Genomic DNA, 16,213 nt, shown 5'->3' on the forward strand with positions numbered 1-16,213 from the left:
TTTCACTGGCGCTAACAATTAAAACCTATCACCTCCTCAGGACCATCTCCACCTCCACCCGAGACAAACGGCCTGAGAATGGAGCCATCTACAGCTGAGGTTCTGGATAGCATCCTCTGAACTTCGCAATAGTGTGAGCCTGATGCTCTATCTTTGTTTAAGCCAATATATACTACGTGTTTTACCATGTGCAATCCAGAGATTCCTGGCAAACACCTGCACTTCCTGATAAATCTCTCAGTATTGATAACAAAGGGACACTGAGGCTAATTTGGAAACAAGCTTTAAGCACGGCAAGTGAAATGCTATCAACAAAAAGACCTGCTCACGGATAAAGCGTTACACAAATACCAGTCATTAATTTCACTATCAGCGGTGATATCTGAATAACTAGTCACTGCAATGTCTCATTCTGATGTCGACATCGAAACACGTAACTTCCCAACTGTAACGAACAAATGCTCCTACGGTGCTGACGTCATGGCAGGTGCGTTCCTAAGCACTCTCCTTGTCTCACTGAATCCTCATCACCACCACACCAGCGGGCACTACCGTTATTTCCACCACTGTGCAGACGGGGTAACAGCCACGGGAAGGTCACACGGCTCTCAAGTGGTGAGGCCAGTGTGGACCAGGGCAGTCCGGCCTCACAAATGCTTCCAGGGTCCTTCCTCTCCTGATGCTGAAACCAAAGTTCTAGCTGCCTTTGATGATCTCCAGCACAGGGATTGAGGCCAAACACTGTTTTCCTCAGAGTCACATCAACACAAGGCTGCCACGTTCACAGCTCCCCATCTCTTTGCTGGACTGTTTCCTCAACCAATGGCCACCCCATCATCCCACCTGCTATGCCCTTGGACTCATGCTGGCTTCGTCCTCATCTTCTGTGCTGATCTGCTAGCATTCCCTTCACATCAGCTTCACCCTGCTGCAGGTCGGTCTCAAAGCCTTAACGTCTCCCTGGGCCTCACACACACATCCACTCTCAAATCTTTTCCTCTTGCCTGCGTCAAATGAACTCTCTGATACTTCATTTTCTAATTTTTATATATCAAAAAGGTAGAGACAGAAAGATTTCCCATCTGCTGTGTCACTCTCCAAATGTCTGCCATTGGCAGGTCAAAGCTAAGACTCAGTCCAGGACTCCTTTTTTTTTTTTTTAAGACAGGCAGAGTGGACAGTGAGAGACAGAGAAGGGTCTTCCTTTTCCGTTGGTTCACCCTCCAATGGCCGCCCCAGCCGGCATGCTGCAGCCGGCCCACCACACTGATCCGAAGGCAGGAGCTAGGTGCTTCTTCTGGTCTCCCATGTGGGTGCAGGGCCCAAGCACTTGGGCCATCCTCCACTGCACTCCCTGGGCCACAGCAGAGAGCTGGCCTGGAAGAGGGGCAACCGGGACTAGAACCCGGCGCCCCGACCGGGACTAGAACCCGGTGTGCCAGCGCCGCAGGCGGAGGATTAGCCTAGTGAGGCGGGGTGCCGGCCCCAGGACTCCCTTATGAGTACCAGGGACCCCAAAACTTGAGCCATTACCTACCACTTCCTGGACCGCACATTAGCAAGAAACTGTCACCCGAAGTGCAGCCCGCACTCAGATGCAGGCTCTCCAGCGCAGGCACTCCTACAGGAGATGGAGGCATCCCAGGGGGAGTTTTAACTGCTACGCCAACTGCCCGCCCCTTACCTGACTTCTCATCTCACTCTCTTCCCGTGCATCTCTCCTTCATAGGACCATTAATTATTCCCTGAAAACACAGACCTCATCAAACCACCCTCCCCCACCTTTAAACCTCTCTTCGGCCACCAGTACCTGGAGGATGAGCCACAAATTCCTTAGTTTGACCTTGAAGATGCTTCGCAAATCCCCCTGACCCACCTTGCCAGTCTCAGCCCCTTCAATTGTGCTCCAAGCAAGCTGTGGAGGATACATTTCACGCTGTAAAGTAGACCTTTGGGGACCTGTCTGGTTTTCTGTAATGCATTCCATTTAGTCATTCATATCCTGATAATCACATATACTCTACTTCAAAATAATAAAATAGCATTTGTTCTGAAACATTCTGCAATTTAAATCTATTCTGAGACTACTTTGCTTTGTCATTATTCTGAATTAGCGGCTCTTCCATGAAAAGAAAATAATTATATTTGCTATAAGAAGGAAACGCACACTGCAAAAAAAAAATAATAATAATAATAAAATAAGGCGCTGAGTGCAGGCCAGGAGAGGAGTTTTTTAAGGTCAGGATCCCAAAATAATCTTCTAGGAGTTCATGAAGTCTCTTTCCTTGGAGGTCTCAAAGTCCAGTTGCAAAGCTAAGTGCAGTGGGGGTTGGGAGGCCTGTATACAGCCCTGCTAGGAAGAGGGCAAAAACAACTTGAGGTCTCAGCAGAGCCATCAGACGACTGTGGTGTCAGTCTCAGGTACCCCTTTGCACTGACCACAGCGGGAAACCCTGGCTCAGCTCGCACCGGACTCCAACACCACCTGTAGATCAGGGTTTCTCACCACAGCGGATTGCCACTGGGGCTGGATAATTCCCGGCAGTCAGGAGTACCCTGCATGTGGTGGGGCATCTGGCAGCAACCCCGGCCTCCATCTATTACATAAAAATAAAACTGCCCTAGCTGTGACAGCCACAAATATCCTGAGATGTCACCAAGTGTTCACTGAGGGACAGAATCATCCAGAACTGAGGGTCCTTGTGAGACACACACACACACACACACACACACACACACACACAGCTTCACGGGTCAGCATCACTGCTCCTAACTTGTATCTTCCATCTTCTTAATAAAAATCAAAACACCCTTGACCACAGGAAGTGAAAAGCACACCAACAAAGATGTGCATTTCTGTAAAGACACAGAAACACTGGAGCCAGCATGGTGGTACATCAGGTTAAGCCAACACCTGCAAAGCCAGCATCCTGTATGGGTGCTGGTTCCAGTGCCGGCTGCTCTGCGTCTGATCCAGCTCCTTGCTAATGCACCTGAGAAGCATCGGAAGACGGCTCAGATACTTGGTCCCCTGCCACCCACATGAGAGACCTGGCTGGAATTCCAGGCTCCTGGCTTCATCCTAACCCAGTCCCAGCTATTGTGGCCATTAGGGGAGTGAATCAGCAGATGAGAGATCTCTCTTCTCTTTCTCTGTCACTCTGCCTTTCAAATGGGTAAAATAATTTTGTTTTCAAATACAACAAGAATAGTTTCTATTAAGCATTAAGATATTCATTGCCACCTTTGCAAAGAACAAAACAGGAAGTAACAGGTTGCACAGGGAACCTATTTATTTCTTGCTCAAACAGGATTACATGCTGCAGTATCATTTCCCTCCCGTTCCCGGGCAGTGTCTCATCTGAGATCCCACTGAATGCACCTGCGGAGCCACTGCCTAGGCTGAGAGGTGGGACACTTCAGGTACCCAAAAGATAACACAGGGACACAAAGAAAGTGCACAGGTGCAACTTAATTTCAAGGTCCATTAGCAGCACAAAGGGGAGAAAATGACACTTCCAAATGCAAGCCCTGGAACTCAGCAGGGACGTGTTTTCAGATGGTCAGAATAATAATATGGTTGTGTTTTTAAGAACAGCAGTCAAGTTCAAATACAGCATACTTCAACTCTGAGGACAGGAATATGCTGCATGCTGCAAGTGGTATTTGAAAAATACAGGCCTGCTAAACATGCAATTTCGAGTAAACACCAGAAAACAGTCACTTCAGTTTTGCCTGCACCTTTAATCTTGTGCATGTTGACCTTGCGATTCTAAGTGATCACAATGAAATACTTAAACTGGATACCATTTTGACTTTCAGCACACAGTCAACATCGGTCAGTTGTTCAGCTGATGTCAAATGACAAGAGGCTACTGAGAATAAAGTGAATACATGTACACAGACACCCCCCCTACAGAGAGCAAAGGCAATGCTCCCATCCTCCCAAAGATCACAATCTAGACTTGTAAGGATCACAATCGGTGCAAGTTCAACAGCACAGAAGCTCAGAATAACCAACACAAAAGGGAGTCCTGCTACTTAGCTGCTGAGGTCTGAGAAAAGGCAATGAGATACTGAGTACTTGAAAATATAAATGGAGAAGAGAAACGCCTTCTGTAGTGAAAGCAAATATAGTCTCCTCCCCTGGAACGCAATCCACCTGAGCAGTACCTGTGGTGCACCTGCAACAGGTAAGGCTTTGAACGTGACACCAAAGGCAGCACAAAGAGGATGTGGGCTGGGTCTCGGTCCTCAGAAAGCAGGCCCTTTTAGTTTCAGGTGAGCAGGTGCGTGACCCATCCTCCCCACTCCACTTGGCCATTTAAGGAATCAAAACTACACAGAGGCACAATTCTTTTTTTAATGGATCATCCTTAAAGTAGGTAATTTTGACAAGGGAGCAGTGAAGCCCTTTCAGGGTGTATATTTGGAGAAACTGACTGCTGTTGGCAGAAGGAAGGGGACCTTTTAAAATATGCTTTGTCATTTCTGTGATTCCCCTCCCTCAAGATAACAGCTCAAAAATACAGTGTAATCCGATGCCTGATTTTAATAAATTTCATTTCCACCTCAATTTCTCCAAAGGCACATTCACTTTCACATAATCAGAAAGCCCAAGGGTGATAAATTTGGAAAGAAAAGCCACTTGGGGTAAAGGCCACACAGAACACAGCTACACAGAGAAAATGAAGGGCACACACAGCTGTCCCTTTAGAGAAAACAAATTTAGGGAATCCATCTTCAACTGCGATAGCACCCAATCTAGAAGCAGTTTATAGCCAAGAAGAAGATATATCAGCAAGCAATGAGACAACAGTACGCACACAGGAACATCAGTGAGCAACAGGGCACCAGAGAAAACAGCACCGACACACCAGGGAGGACATTTCTCAGCCATTACCACATGTCTTACAGCAGGAAGGCGGAAAGAAAACCCTCTCTCAGCGAGAAGTGGAATCCCATAAAAATGAACTCTCTCCCAGCTCAGGAGCCATCCCTGAGATGACAAGAGGCCCCAAGGATGCACTGCACGGCCGTGGATCAGGGCGAGGGCAGCAAAGCCATGCAGGCTGCTCATGAACTAGGACGATCCGTTTACACCTGCATCTTTCTTCTTGCTACCCTCATCTACGGACATGGCCAAGAGTTCAAAATATGCAAGGGCTACCTGACAAGATACGAAAAACCCTCCAGCCCCGAGGGGAGAGAGAGGATGCACAGCACAGCTGTACCTACTCCGGCCAGCGCAGCGCAGCACAGCAGGATGCACCTGCACACCCAGAGAAAGGAGGTGCGAGAACGAGCTCAAGGCTATGTATGTGTCAACTGAGTGAGACTAACTCCTTACACAGGGCCATTATCTCCTGTGAAAAAGCAGACATCAAGTCCCTCCCCTTCCTGAAGGTCTGTCCACGATCCCGTGCCCTACGACTTGAAGCGCACGGTGGGCAGTCTCTGTCCGTGAGCCTGGCACACAAACAGGACAGCCAGAGACAGCAGGACCCCCTACCAGAGGTCAGAAAGGCTGCAGACATGCTAACACAGGTCCTTACGCTCTCGGACAGAGGCAGTGGGGGCAGTGAGGTTAGGGGGAGCACACTCCATTCCAACTTCCAGAAATCTGATATTGCAGAGACACGATGGAATCAGATCGGACCCCCGCAACAGCACTTCCCACTGGCAGGGGAGTGGAGGCTGGGGAGGCATGGCTGCCACTTATTAATAAGCAGCTCACCACAGTGGGAGGTTTTCTTGTCTAATTACAGAAGCTGCTGGAAACTGCAAGGAAGATGGGATTTATGGCCCAGATGACACTGCCTCTGTGTTGTAATTAAAAGTTATTTTTAATACCTTTGTTTGGTTGGATACTTTGGATTATTGAAAATATATTTTGCAACAAGGCAAAACACACAACAAAAAAGGTAACACAACCAGCTTGCTTCAAGTGAAACAACTAAATGTTTTGACATTGGGAGGTAGGCAAGAAAGTGGCTATCTTCCACCTGGGGCTGAGAAATTTGACCAGAAAGAGGGAGAGAGGAAAAAAGATGCCAGGAAGTATACAAGGAGAGTTTCCAAAAACTTCAAAGTAACTTACTTCATCCACTAGCTAAAGAGGGGCTACCATTCACCAGAAGTATGCCTCTAACACTAGCCCAAAGCATCTAACCCTAATCCCAACTCTGCGCTTTGTCCACGGTCCCTAGGAACTGTGGTCCCCAGAACAAGGGCTGCCCTCAAGCACAGGCCCAGGGGCTGACCCAAGGGCAGTGGCCTGACAGGGATGAGAGTTCAATGTCAAGTGCAGACAGCAACATGCTGTGTATGATCTGGGTGTGGTCTTAAACCCATTTCTCTTCTCTCTTTCAACATTCTGGTTTCAAGAAGGGGCCCGGCAAAACGCAGCCCTGTAGGAATTGCATGGTGGAGTGCACAGTGACAATAATGTGGTAAGCCCGATACAGGGGCCATTTATGCCCTAAATGGCAAATCTGGAATTTCTCTCTCTCCATATACACATTGGAGGTACTGTCTGCATGGGTGGCTCTTCCCTAACAATGCGGAGCAGAGAATCAGACTTTTGAAATTTTCTGATGGGAGTAGGGTGCAGGAAGCAACTCTAACTGGTGGGGGCCTCTCTGGTCACCGCGGTATATCATTTAATCCATGCTTACGAATCTTCTCAATACCAGTGAGTTCTGGGAGCTCATCATATGCAAATGTGTCAGAGAAAACACTGGATATTACACATCGTGGCGAGACCATAAAAGCCTTCTAACATATGTTACTCAAAAATAAACTGACTTAAACTTTACTTTACAATGACTATGCCATGCTGGTGGGATTTATATTATTCCTTTCATCTTTTCCCAAAGCAGGAAGTGACACCACGCCAGGACACGGAATCGTCATTCTTACCTGCCACATTAATTTTCTCAAGTGCTACCAAGCTGGGAACAGCTGTTGTGGAGTTGCTGGAGTTTGTTCCCGTGCCATTGATGACGAGATTGTCCACCTTCGACTCCAGCTTCCCAATGCGCTGCAAGATATTATCCAGTAACACAGCAAGAGTTTTCTTCAGATCTGTAAAAGAAAACGGGAACAGTTTGAAATGCCTTTGGCCTCTGCCCACCTGTCTGGTTACCTCTCCCACTTGAACACGGACATCAAAATTTCTCCCACATTTCTCAAATGGCTCCCCAAAAAGCCTATCCTAACAAATCACATTGTCAACCCTCACAGACCCTACTCAACAACAAATCCGCCTAGTGCAGAAACTATGTTTGGATATGAGTCACCTTAAAAAATTATTTCCAGCTCTGAGGCCCACAGAGAAAACTCTACGACATAGCCTTCCACCACTGAGCTGTTTTAAGTTCCCCTTCCTTCCAACACTATGGTTACTAACACACAAAATGACAACCCGAAGGTTCAACAGGGCCCCAAAGTAGCTTCTGGCTCAAGTTCATTGTTATTTTTGGTGTTGTGTACTCTAGCATGTCCCATTTTTTAAAGAGCTTATTTCTGTTGGTTACATGTGGTAGTACTTATTAAAAGCTACAGTTCCAGATTTCCAGGGATAATGGAAAAGCCAGAGTTGACTGTAATCAGATTCCGAAAAAATACTAAGAATAAAGATGAGGGCCATTTGTTCACTCACAAATATTTATGAAAGATCTGCTGTGTGCCTGGCCCTGCTCTATCTGCCAGGCACAGTGTCTCATGCAGCTTGCATTCAGCATCGGCTACCTGCTAGCCTAGTGGTGGACCCTCTCTGGAGGCAGCAAAGGAACACCATCATACACAAGCCACTCGGGTTGCGATGTGGTTTGGGCAGCCCCCAGTGTTTGGAAATTAGCCTGGGGACTCCACACTAACTTTAAACGCTAAAGGCTGGACCCTCCGTCTTATGTAACTGGATGAGGAGTGGAGACAGGACCCAACCACAGTGTTTAGGAAATAGACCTACTAGGAGGGGCCTCAGGACACTGGGGCTCTGCCCTCAGAGAGTAGTTCTCATAAGACGGTTGGCACAACAGCTTGAGTTTGGCCTTCCCTCCCCCTCCCTCCCTCTCTGCCCTCCCTTCTCCCCCTTCCTGGCTTTGCATGTGGCCCTTCCAATGCACACACCGTGCCACTGCTATCTGCTGCCCTCACCAGATGCCACACCAGGGAGGCCACCTCATCTTAGACCTGAACCTCCAGCTGCATACGCCTCTTCTCTTTATAAAGTTAGTTGCCTCGGCTAATGCAGTGCAGTGAAGAACAGCTGATTAACATGCAGCATTTCGCAAGCTTGTGCACCACATACGCCACAGGCTGATAAGGAGAGAGACTCAAAGAAAGGAAGGCTCTGAGGGTGATCATTCAGACGAGAAGGAAGAAAAGGAAAACGCACACAAAATAGTTTTGATGATACATCCAATAAGAAGACGAAGGGAAAAAAAACAGATGAGAAGGGGCCTGAGATGCTGATGAAAGGAGGAAATGATGTGGAGGAAAAGCCCTTTGAAGCCTCTGGTGAAAAGCAGGAGGAGGGGAGATGCGAGGTGAAGGGAGGCAGTGAGGTGGAGGAAAAGTTATCTGATGATTCCGGCGGGAGGGGGTCTTGGGTGGTTCTGAGAATGTTCGGGAAGAGGGGTCCTGGCCACAGGCAGCAGCTTTGTCCTCAATAGTGATGATGATGGTAATATTTGACCTCCTTCAACTTGACCCATGGGAAGCATCCTCCATCTCTATTTGCCTCTGTTTCAGGGTCATTACCAGTAGTCTCACATGAACATGTGCATAGTGGTCGGAGGTCATCAGCGTAATGCACTTAAGCTTTTCTCGTTGTCATCTGCACCTAATGATGTGGTCATCATACTCATTGACTGTCCGTCCAGTTAAAGCTAAACAGTTGGGGCAGTGCTGTGGCGTAGTGGGTAAAACCACCGTCTGTAGTGCTGGATCCCATATGGGCACTGGTTCAAGTCCTGGCTGCTCCACTTCTGATCCAGCTCTCTGCTATGGCCTGGGAAAGCAGAAGATGGCCCAAGTCCTTGGGCCCCTGCACCCACGTGGGAGACCTGGAAGAGCCTCCTTGCTTCAGATCGGCACATCTCCAGCTGTTGCAGCCAACTGGGGAGTGAACCAGCAGATGGAAGCATGCTCACTCGCTCGCTTGCTCGCTCGCTCTCTCTCTCGTAACTCTTTCAAATAAATAAATCTTTTTTAAAAAAGCTGCACAGTTAAAATGGAAGTAAACAGGGTACTTTCGTCAGATTCGTGAAAGGCATTCAGAATGAAAATTTTTAGACTATTCTAAATGAAGTTAGTGATATTAAAACAATTTTAAAAGTTGGTACTATTCAGAAATCTAATATTGGACTTGAATTGAACTGCATTTCAAATGCATGCTATTGCTTTATTCATACTAGAGGTTGGCTTTTCTAAGGACTTGAAACATCCCATAGCAGTCTGCTTGCTTTCAGTTTGTGTGGCCACTTATATCCCCATTTCTTCTCTGCAAACTGGAACACTTTGCTGACCTCATAAAGGAAATGACACTTTGGCGGTTTTTCCTTGCCCAATCCTTGCAAATTGCCTTTTATTTGTTTTCTGCCCCCTGTTCCATTAAACTTAGCTCTTGGGGGTGGAGATGCAATCTTACTGAAAACACAGAGAAGACTAAAATTCTACTGTGTACTGTTCCTTAGCCCCTTTGAGTTCTTTGATTAAAGTTTGGAGACTTCTCCCCAAGAAAACGCATGCACATACACTACCCAGCGGCTGGTGTGGTGTGAGCAGGTTCACCGAGCCCCCGGAATTTAAGAACCTGTGTCACACACACTTCAGCTTGCCTTGAATTCCATTCTACAAGCACAGTGCCTAGCATTGTAGCAAGTTACACAGTCGCAACAATACTGTGGATCTTTGTTGATGCTTTCCAAATTCAGTACTGATGCTTCCTGACTCCTAACATGGCACTCAGACGTGTAAGTATAAACAGCAAAACCAACTGCATCAGTGATCTTCCCCCACCCCCTCAAAAAAAAACAAACAAAAAAAAAAAAAAAAAAAAAAAGGAAAGGAGATGTTGACTTGTGTCAGAAAGGCACACATGAGAATAAAATCCAGATCCATTTACAAGGAACTGGGAGTGGGTGACGACAGAAGTGTCCAGTGGCTAGCAGCATAGAGAGCTTTCAACAAGGACACATGGGAGGTGGCTACCTGCCTCTGAGCAGGTGCTCAGATCCAGGCAGGAAATAAACACACCTGCTCGGAGGGTTCACAGCCCAGACCACAGCCAGCACTCCTCACCCACACTGCATTGAGGCTGGCCCCTCTCCCCAGGTCCAAAGAGACATGGAATTAACAAGAGGTTTGTGTTCTTGGTGGCTTACACTTGAGCAGACTGAAAACTCCAACAGAAATAAACCACATCTGTATCCTGAAGTCTGGTTCTTGCCATAATCTTACCTCACACATCAAACACTGGGCTTCTTCAAAATGATCTGCAACAGCTCATTCATTTTATTTTTTATAATTAGGTGTTATTAGCTGTCTAGGAAATAGATTACTTCTTATTACTGTTTGAAAGGCAGAGTGACAGAGAGAGGGGCAGGACAACAGAGAAAGGATCCTTCCATCCACTGGTTCACTCCTAAACAGCCGCCATGGCCAGGGCTGGGCCAGCCTGAAGCCAGGAGTCTGGACCTCTATCCTGCTCTCTCTCAAGGGCGGCAGGGCCAACATACTTGGGCCATCTTCTGCTACTTTTCCAGGCACATTAACTGGGAGCTGGATCAGAAGTGGACTATGATGCCAGCACCACAGGCAACCGCTGAACCCTCTGTGCCACATTGCAGGTCCCTGCAAACATTTTCTTATTTTCTACATATAATGTTTTGACACCTTTAAAACCTTGTGGCTGGGAAGAGACTGCCCCTCAGGGGCTAATACTTAAAAGATAAAGAAGGATCCAGCCCCAGAAACCTGTCTATGATATGCAAACTAACTTATCCAGAGCCACACCTCCCCTCTCTGGCCTCTGCCACCCACCAGATCACTCTGCCTTCGTGCACCAGGTACCAGGCAGTGAGACCCTGCGAGAGCTCAGAGCCCACAAAATCCTCAAAGCAGCCATGCCTCATCTGTTCCCACTGCCCTGGCATATCTTCCCAATAGAAATCCCCACTAAAAGCTCTGGCTAAAACTTTCCCCTGATGCCTACCTTCTCCTGTCTGCCTGCCATCTTCCCCAGGTGGCCCTGTGTGGCCAGCCATGCTCCCCCACCCCATCCCGGCCCAGGACTTGAGTCTAACACTCTTTATTTTCCTAAGCCTGTCCTGTGTACTGTTGGAGCTGCATCTGACTGGCCACCTCAGAAGCATCAGAAAACACACACCAGCCAGCCACAGCAGTGGAGCAAGAGGATTAAAACTGACTGGAACCCAGGTGGAAGACAGCAACTGATGTTTCCTGAAGGCTTATCGCGAGCCCAGGACCCAGCTAAGCAGTCTTGTTGGATCTTCTCATTCTCCCCGAGGTACGGATGAGCTCATCCTACAGATGGGGAAAGGGAACACGCTAATCCATCAGAACCAGAGCCAGGCTCTGGCCTGCAGGACTCCCTGCTGCCTCCCTGGGACCACTCAGAGGTCAAGGACCTGGGCAGCAGAACCAAGCAGGGATGAGGCTCGGTCTCTCACGCATGGCACAGTGGTTAGGGACCTGGACTCCACAGCCAGACTTCTGCATTGCAGTCCGTCTCTCCATTTCTGTCTGCTTCTGAGTGAAGCACTGGTAAGAACAGGCTCCCTCTTTTAGGCTATGATGAGGGCTTAATGAGTTAATATTTATAGAATGTCTCCAACACTGCCTGGGACACAGTAAGCACTGCACAACTGCCTGTTAAATATAACAGGACTTCAAGAAAGTTTATGGAAAATGAAATTGCAATTTTATTTCGGGGGCATGCATTTGGCACAATGGTTAACACGCCACTTGTCATGCCTACATTCCATACCGGCGTGCCTCTGTTTGATGCCTGGCTCTGGCTCCCAACTCTAGCATCCTGTTAATGCACACCACGGGAGGCAGCAGCTGATGGCTGCAGTATTTGGGTCTCTGCCAACCACATGGGAAACCCGGATTGAGTTCCCAACTCCTGGCTTCAGCCTGGTGCAGCCACAGCTCTTGTAGGGATCTGGGGAGTGAACCAATTGATGCAATCTTTGTCACACACACTGTCTCTCTCCCTCCTTCATATTAAAAAATATTTTTATGCAAAACAATTTTTAAAATCCACAAAGGGCCTTCAAAATTTCATGACATTTGATTAGTATGAAAAACTATTCACAAATTTTTAAAAATTTATGGATGAAAATAAACTCACGTTTTAATTGCATTTTCCATGAACTTTTCAAAGTAACCTTATGCATAAATAAAATCAAACCTCCCTCTGGACAATGCTCTCATCCTTCCAAAAGAAGTCTCTCCCCAGAAAATAGTGCTCTATCCCAAGGGTTGAGAGCTCTCTCTGGGGCTGCAGCCCCTGGGTCAGCAGGATTCAGCCTGTCCCTGGCACATCGTCAGCAGGGAGGACAGCAGGTATTCATTACCTGCTCTGCATCAGCTGGCTCCCAGAGTTCTGAAGATTGCCTGAGGCCAGCCACACGGGAGAGGCAGCCATGCTCAGTGGAAAAACAAACACTCCTTAGAGCAGACTATCAATTTTCCCAGCTCCAGCCTCTCTCTCAAGGCCAGATCACCAGCCAATCAGAATCCCTGTTAAAACAGCATCAAGCTATTGCTGGCAATGGTAGTGAGCCAGCCTCAGGAGCCCCAGCCCTCCCGTGTGGGTTGGATTAACTCAGTTTCCTGACCTTGGCTTTATCGACTAATTCTTTGTTGTGGGGACCGGGCATTGTAAACTGTTAGCCCAGATGCCTGGACTCTACCCACATGACAACAGCGATTCTCCAGCTGTGGCAACCAAAACATGTCCCCAGACATTGTCAACTGCCCCTGGAGGGACAAAATTGCCCCCATCTGAGAACCACCAAAGTAAGATGCATCCTCTCAGCCCTCGTGGTCCCATGGCCCGACTGCAGAAATACTGAGACAGAATACTGGTAGAGCAGTTACAGGACAGGGAAGCCAAGACTGGTCCACTCAGGGAGCTTGCTCTAGGTGCAACTTCCATGCCCTGGAGGCACTGCCACCAATCCTACAGGTGGCAGTCAAGTGGAAGTCTACCTTCACCCCTAGAGGGGACGAGGAAAAGCCAGACCAGGACTGGGGAGTGCTCAGGGCAGGAACCTTTAGGAAACACATTCGAAGGCACAGGAGTGCTGGACAGGGTACCTGACCCATAGCCATTGGTGGTGGTCATAGGCGGAACACACTCCAGGTAGACATGCATTTGTAACATCAACAATTAAGATATTCTGCCTCCAGTCTCAAACTACAGTGCATTAGAAATTGTGACCTACTCTCTGCTGTTGGCTCTACCTGTGACAGACTGGTCTTCTTGGACTCTGACACGGTACGAACAAGGGAATTCATGGTGATGAGGCAGGATGTGGATGCTTATCATGACCACCACCCTCGACGGCTGCTACCTGCCACTTGGAATGAATTAGCTCTCCAATCCCACCAAAACAATAGGAAGAGCATTCCTGTGTCAACTCCATCCATCTGACCCAGTGTCATTAGCATCATCCAGCTGATACTGGATTAGAAACTTCCACACGAATCAAGTGATCTAAGGCTAAAACCAGCAAAGAATCTGACTTTGCACAGCATCTGCGTTTACATAAAGATAGAAAATACGGCGACCATAAACCTTGGACTCTAGGCACTGGGGAGGCCAGTGTTGGTTCTAAGGTGGTGTTGGTGATGGGTCCTGGAGACCGAGACTCTGCTGGGACTATTGGTCTGACACAACAGCAGCGCTGGGAATCACTATTTTGGCAGAGTTCACGATCAACTCCAGCTGCTATCTGAGTTGCCATTTCAAAGCAGTCCAAAACAAGACTAACACTGTTGATAAGAGACACGCAGACATAGGGTGCTAAGCCCATCTCTGTATCCTTACCAACCAAGACCAGTGTCTAGCCCACTGTAGCACTCAGTCCATAGCAGCTGTATAAGTAAAAAGCTAAATAAAGCAAAGCTAAATAAATTCTTTCCAGGTGATGAAATTGTTCCTCATCATCTTTTCCAGCTAAACCTGCAGAAACTGCTAACGGTTTTATTACAACTGTAAACCAATACTGCAGTACCTCCGTTTGTGCTTTAGTCTTAATAGTAACCCATTTATCCACGAAGACTGTACACCAAAGAACTGTTTCTACAGAGTTTAATAAGAAAATTAGGGTGAAAACGTTCTTCCAGATTCTGGCATAACATTTTATATTTATCATTGTGCTTTATGGCTGTTACAGCAGTAAAACGTGTCCTCCGCAGGATTACAATTTTCAATTACTAATGAGCTCCTAAAGTTTTGTTTGTGCTTCAAAGCCTTACCAATAAAAATTTAATCCCAACATTACTAGTGCGAGCCTGTGTTCCTAAAACTCACCGTACACGATAACGATGAAATCAAAGCAGTTGAAACACTTTAAAATATCCCTCTTGGGGGAGTAAGCTTTGGTTTCTATCAATCCAAATGTTCTTTGATAGATGACAAGATCACTTGAACTGCGTGAGGACAGGTGTCCTGACAGCTTCTGTCAGCTTCCATTTCTAGAAAGCCATGGCATTATGGGGCTGGAAGGTGATGATATGACCTTGAACACAACACTCAAAGAGGTATCTCTACCCTGTCCACACCACTGTGGCTTGAACACTGCATGAGCCTGTCTCCCTGAGGTCCACGTGCGGCAGGCTTGGTTCCCACTGTGGCAGTGCTGGGGTGGCGGAAGCTTGCAGACCGGGAAGCCAGACGCAGGCGATAAGGTCCCTGGGGGCACTGCCCTCAGAAGCCACTCATCTCTCAGTTCTGCAAGTGCTGCCTGGTAACAGGGAACCTGGCCCCAATCTCTCTTCCCTCCTGTCCCACCACATGACTGCGCCATCCCTCCCTGTGGCAGGTCCCCCGACCACAATGCTTTGCACCAGGTCAGGATGTGGTCAGAAGGCCCTTACCAGGGGCCAAACCAAAGGAGGCTGCCCAACCTTGGGCTTTTCAGCCTACAAAAGTACAAACTCAACAAACATCTTTGCTTTATATACCACCCAACCTCAGGTATTTTGTTATAGCAACAGAAAACTCAGACACTTGCTGTGCTCCCTATACAGAATCCAAGGAGAAGGGATTCCAGTAGGAAGAATGGCCCCACTGATGGGAAACAGTTTATAGATGGGAAATAGTTTATAGATCTATCACTTAAAGCTATGAGACTGGGTGGTCAACACGGACTTCCCAGATGAGCAATCTCCAAGCAAGGCCATGGTGGGGCTTACTGCTATCTCCTAGCCCCTTTGCCCTGGGCCACCCTTCCCAAGCAGTTCTCAGCACTACTGTGCAAACTCACAGTCAAGATGGAGTCATCGTCACGACGGCCCATCATTAACACTACCTCCGAACCTGCAGAAACCACCGGGCAAGGATTCTCAGCTCGGCCAAGGGCGCGTTCCACTGTTCAGGTGTGGCTGCCAGGGTTCAACGGCGCAGAACCAACCATGCAAGGACCAAAGACTTACAAGCAAGCTGCCCAAAGTCATTTTTATCTGTGCTTGTTCCTGACTCCAATCCCTTTTCACCACGGCTGCCCCGAGGGGCAGAGCGTGAACAACAGTGCCACAGAGAGGCTTCATCAGCTGTTGTGGAGCAGCCAGCAAAAGGCAGAGCGTTAATGAGAAAGGAAGGTGCTAATGAAAAAAGAATTAACCTCAACCTCCTACTGCCATCCACTGCCAGGAACGTCAAGTTGCATCAGTTATACATTGTAAAATTAATTCTAAAGTGACCTTTCCATAGAAAGATAATGCAGTTACGGTGATCATCAGAATGCAGTCCATTCATTCTGATCAAGGGCATCCAAAGTCAGTGCTATTTGTAAGAGACAATGGCGTTATTTATTATAGACGAGAACTGGAATCTACCAAAGCGCCAACAAAAAGGTTAGATTACATCTCGTCACCCCTTCATGAAGCAGAACAAAGCACCACATTGTAAGCTCAGAGCGGGCACAGACCGGGTCACGTGGTCATCTCT

At 47.7% G+C, this 16,213-nt stretch overlaps 1 protein-coding gene across 4 annotated transcripts in view; it reads right to left on the reverse strand.

Moving 5' to 3' along the window:
* The window catches only part of MGAT5 (alpha-1,6-mannosylglycoprotein 6-beta-N-acetylglucosaminyltransferase), a 369,059-nt gene that overhangs the window by 202,837 nt on the left and 150,009 nt on the right, over positions 1-16,213 (reverse strand). For all 4 annotated transcript variants that reach the window (XM_051849614.2, XM_051849612.2, XM_070071008.1 and 1 more), the window contains exon 3: positions 6,922-7,086. In XM_051849614.2, the coding sequence (XP_051705574.1) occupies positions 6,922-7,086 (165 nt within the window). The remainder of the gene's footprint in view (positions 1-6,921; positions 7,087-16,213) is intronic.

Source organism: Oryctolagus cuniculus, chromosome 3, assembly GCF_964237555.1.
Source record: "Oryctolagus cuniculus chromosome 3, mOryCun1.1, whole genome shotgun sequence".
NCBI lineage: Eukaryota > Metazoa > Chordata > Mammalia > Lagomorpha > Leporidae > Oryctolagus > Oryctolagus cuniculus.